This window comes from Carcharodon carcharias, chromosome 40, assembly GCF_017639515.1.
Source record: "Carcharodon carcharias isolate sCarCar2 chromosome 40, sCarCar2.pri, whole genome shotgun sequence".
In the NCBI taxonomy this organism is placed as follows: domain Eukaryota; kingdom Metazoa; phylum Chordata; class Chondrichthyes; order Lamniformes; family Lamnidae; genus Carcharodon; species Carcharodon carcharias.
Window position 1 is genome coordinate 284934 of NC_054506.1, and position 2500 is coordinate 287433.

The following is a 2500-nucleotide window of genomic DNA, read 5'->3' on the forward strand; positions in this document are numbered from 1 at the left end:
CTGCTCCGTCCGATCTGACAGCTTGGTTGAAATTATCACCGGCTATTCCACTGGGTGGGCCGGCGCATGACCTTTGTTTGTAGCTCCCCCTGGATGTAGCTGCGCGCCGGGACGTTTCGAATTGTGACCCGTCGGGCGGGTGGGTGGGGCCCGCTCCGTCCGATCTGACAGCTTGGGTGAAATTATCACCGGCTATTCCACTGGGTGGGCCGGCGCGTGACCTTTGTTTGTAGCTCCCCCTGGAGGTGGCTGCGCGCCGGGACGTTTCGAATTCGGACCCGTCGGGCGGGTGGGTGGGGCCCGCTCCGTCCAATCTGACATCTTGGGTGAAATTATCACCGGCTATTCCACTGGGTGGGCCGGCGCGTGACCTTTGTTTGTAGCTCCCCCTGGAGGTGGCTGCGCGCCGGGACGTTTCGAATTCGGACCCGTCGGGCGGGTGGGTGGGGCCCGCTCCGTCCAATCTGACATCTTGGGTGAAATTATCACCGGCTATTCCACTGGGTGGGCCGGCGCGTGACCTTTGTTTGTAGCTCCCCCTGGAGGTGGCTGCGCGCCGGGACGTTTCGAATTGTGACCCGTCGGACGGGTGGGTGGGGCCCGCTCCGTCCGATCTGACATCTTGGGTGAAATTATCACCGGCTATTCGTCTGGGTGGGCCAGCGCGTGACCCTTGTTGCCACCTCCCCCTGGAGGTAGCTGCCCGCCGGGACGATTCGAATTCTGACCTGTCGGGCGGGTGGTCTGATTTCGGGTTCGCTCTGATCCTGTTCCCCTTGCTGTTTACCCATTCCCCCACCACCCCCACCCCCCCCCACCACCCCCCCGCAGTGTAACGAGACCGGAGGCGACTGCTTCTACAACTGGCACTCGTCCGGGGTGGACGCGGTCCGTGAGTGGTACGCCTTCCACTACGTCAACGTGATGGCTCGAGTCGCCAGGGTGCCGGGACCCCTGGGTGAGGCTCACTTCGCCGACTTCATCTTCGACTGCACGTTCAACGGCTGGTCGTGTGGAAAGAGGTGACCGAGGGGGCACTGTCGGGGTGTGGGGAGGGGGCTAGAGAGGGAGAGGGAGCTGGGGGAGAAACAGAGGGCGAGAGTGAGAGAGTCAAAGAGGAGGGGAGAGAGAGAGAGAGACAGAGAGAGAGAGAGATGGAGAGAGAATGAAGGAGAAAGAGAGAGAGAGATAGAGAGAGATAGAGATAATGAGGAAGAGAGAGAGAGAGAAACAGAGAGAGAAAAAGAGACAGAGAGAGCAAGACAGACAGAGAGAGACAGACGAGAGACAGAGATAATAAGGGAGAGAGACAGAGAGGGAAACAGAGAGAGAGGGAGACAGAGACGGACAGAGAATGAAGGAGAAACAGAGAGAGAGACAGAGAGAATGAGGGAGAAACAGAGAGAGAGGTAGAGAGAGAGAGATAATGAGGGAGAGAGACACAGAGAGAGACAGAGACGGAGAGAGAATGAGGGAGAAACAGAGAGAGAGAGAATGAGGGAGAGAGACAGAGATAGAGAGAGAGGGAAACAGAGAGAGAGAGAGTGAGAATGAGAGATAGACAGAGAAACAGAGAAAGAGAGTGAGAGAGACAGGGAGAGAGAGACAGAGGGAGAGACAAACAGACAGAGCAATAGAAAGAGAGAGGGAGAGAAAGACAGTCAGCAAGAGAGAGAGAGAGTGTTTGTGTAAGAGACAGATAGAGAGATAGCAATAGAGAGACAGAGAAAGAGACAGAGAGAGAGGATGAGGGAGAAACAGAGTAAGAGATACAAAGAGACAGAGAGAAAGAGAGAATGAGAGAGGGAGACAGGAAGAGAGAGAGGGAAACAGAGAGAGGGAGAGTGAGAATGAGAGACAGACAGAGAGACAGAGCGAGATAGACAGGGAGAGAGAGAGAGAAAGAGAGGCAGAGAGAGCGATAGAAAGAGAGACGGAGGGAAAGACAGTCAGAGAGAGACAGACAGACAGACATCAAGGGAGAGTGAGAGAGAGAGAGAGAGAGAGACAGAGTGAGACAGAGAGAGAGAGACAGAGCTAGAGACAGAGAGAGACAGACAGACAGGGAGAGAGGCCGCATGACAGACAGAGAAACAGAGACAGAGATAGGGCAAGACAGAGACAGAGAGAGACAGCGAGAGACAGAGATAGAGCAAGACAGAGACAGAGAGAGACAGAAAGTGAGAGGAAGAGAGAGAGGGAGATGCAGGTTAAGTGTCTGTACACATAAAGGGTTAATGTGGGACTGTGTGGGATCTAAGAGAACATATGACTCGCACCTGGGGTCGGACTGAGACGTGTGTAGAAGCAAGCATGGAGACAGCTGGTAGCCTGGACTTTTACTGTGCCTGTGTGCGCAGTTTTGTGTCATCCATAAATTATGACCCTTGAACCATCTAAGACTCCGAATTTCTTAGCGATCCCGCCCAACGACACCCAGCTCGATGCAACATGTTGGCAGCGATTGAGACAACTCGGAACCTCGCAGAGAAACCCCCCC

At 55.0% G+C, this 2500-nt stretch overlaps 1 protein-coding gene across 1 annotated transcript in view; it reads left to right on the top strand.

Annotated features, from left to right (window-relative positions):
• The window catches only part of LOC121273142 (amiloride-sensitive sodium channel subunit alpha-like), a 19590-nt gene that overhangs the window by 3466 nt on the left and 13624 nt on the right, over positions 1-2500 (top strand). The window contains exon 4 of the mRNA XM_041180102.1: positions 832-1022. Coding sequence (XP_041036036.1) covers positions 832-1022 — 191 coding nt within the window. The remainder of the gene's footprint in view (positions 1-831; positions 1023-2500) is intronic.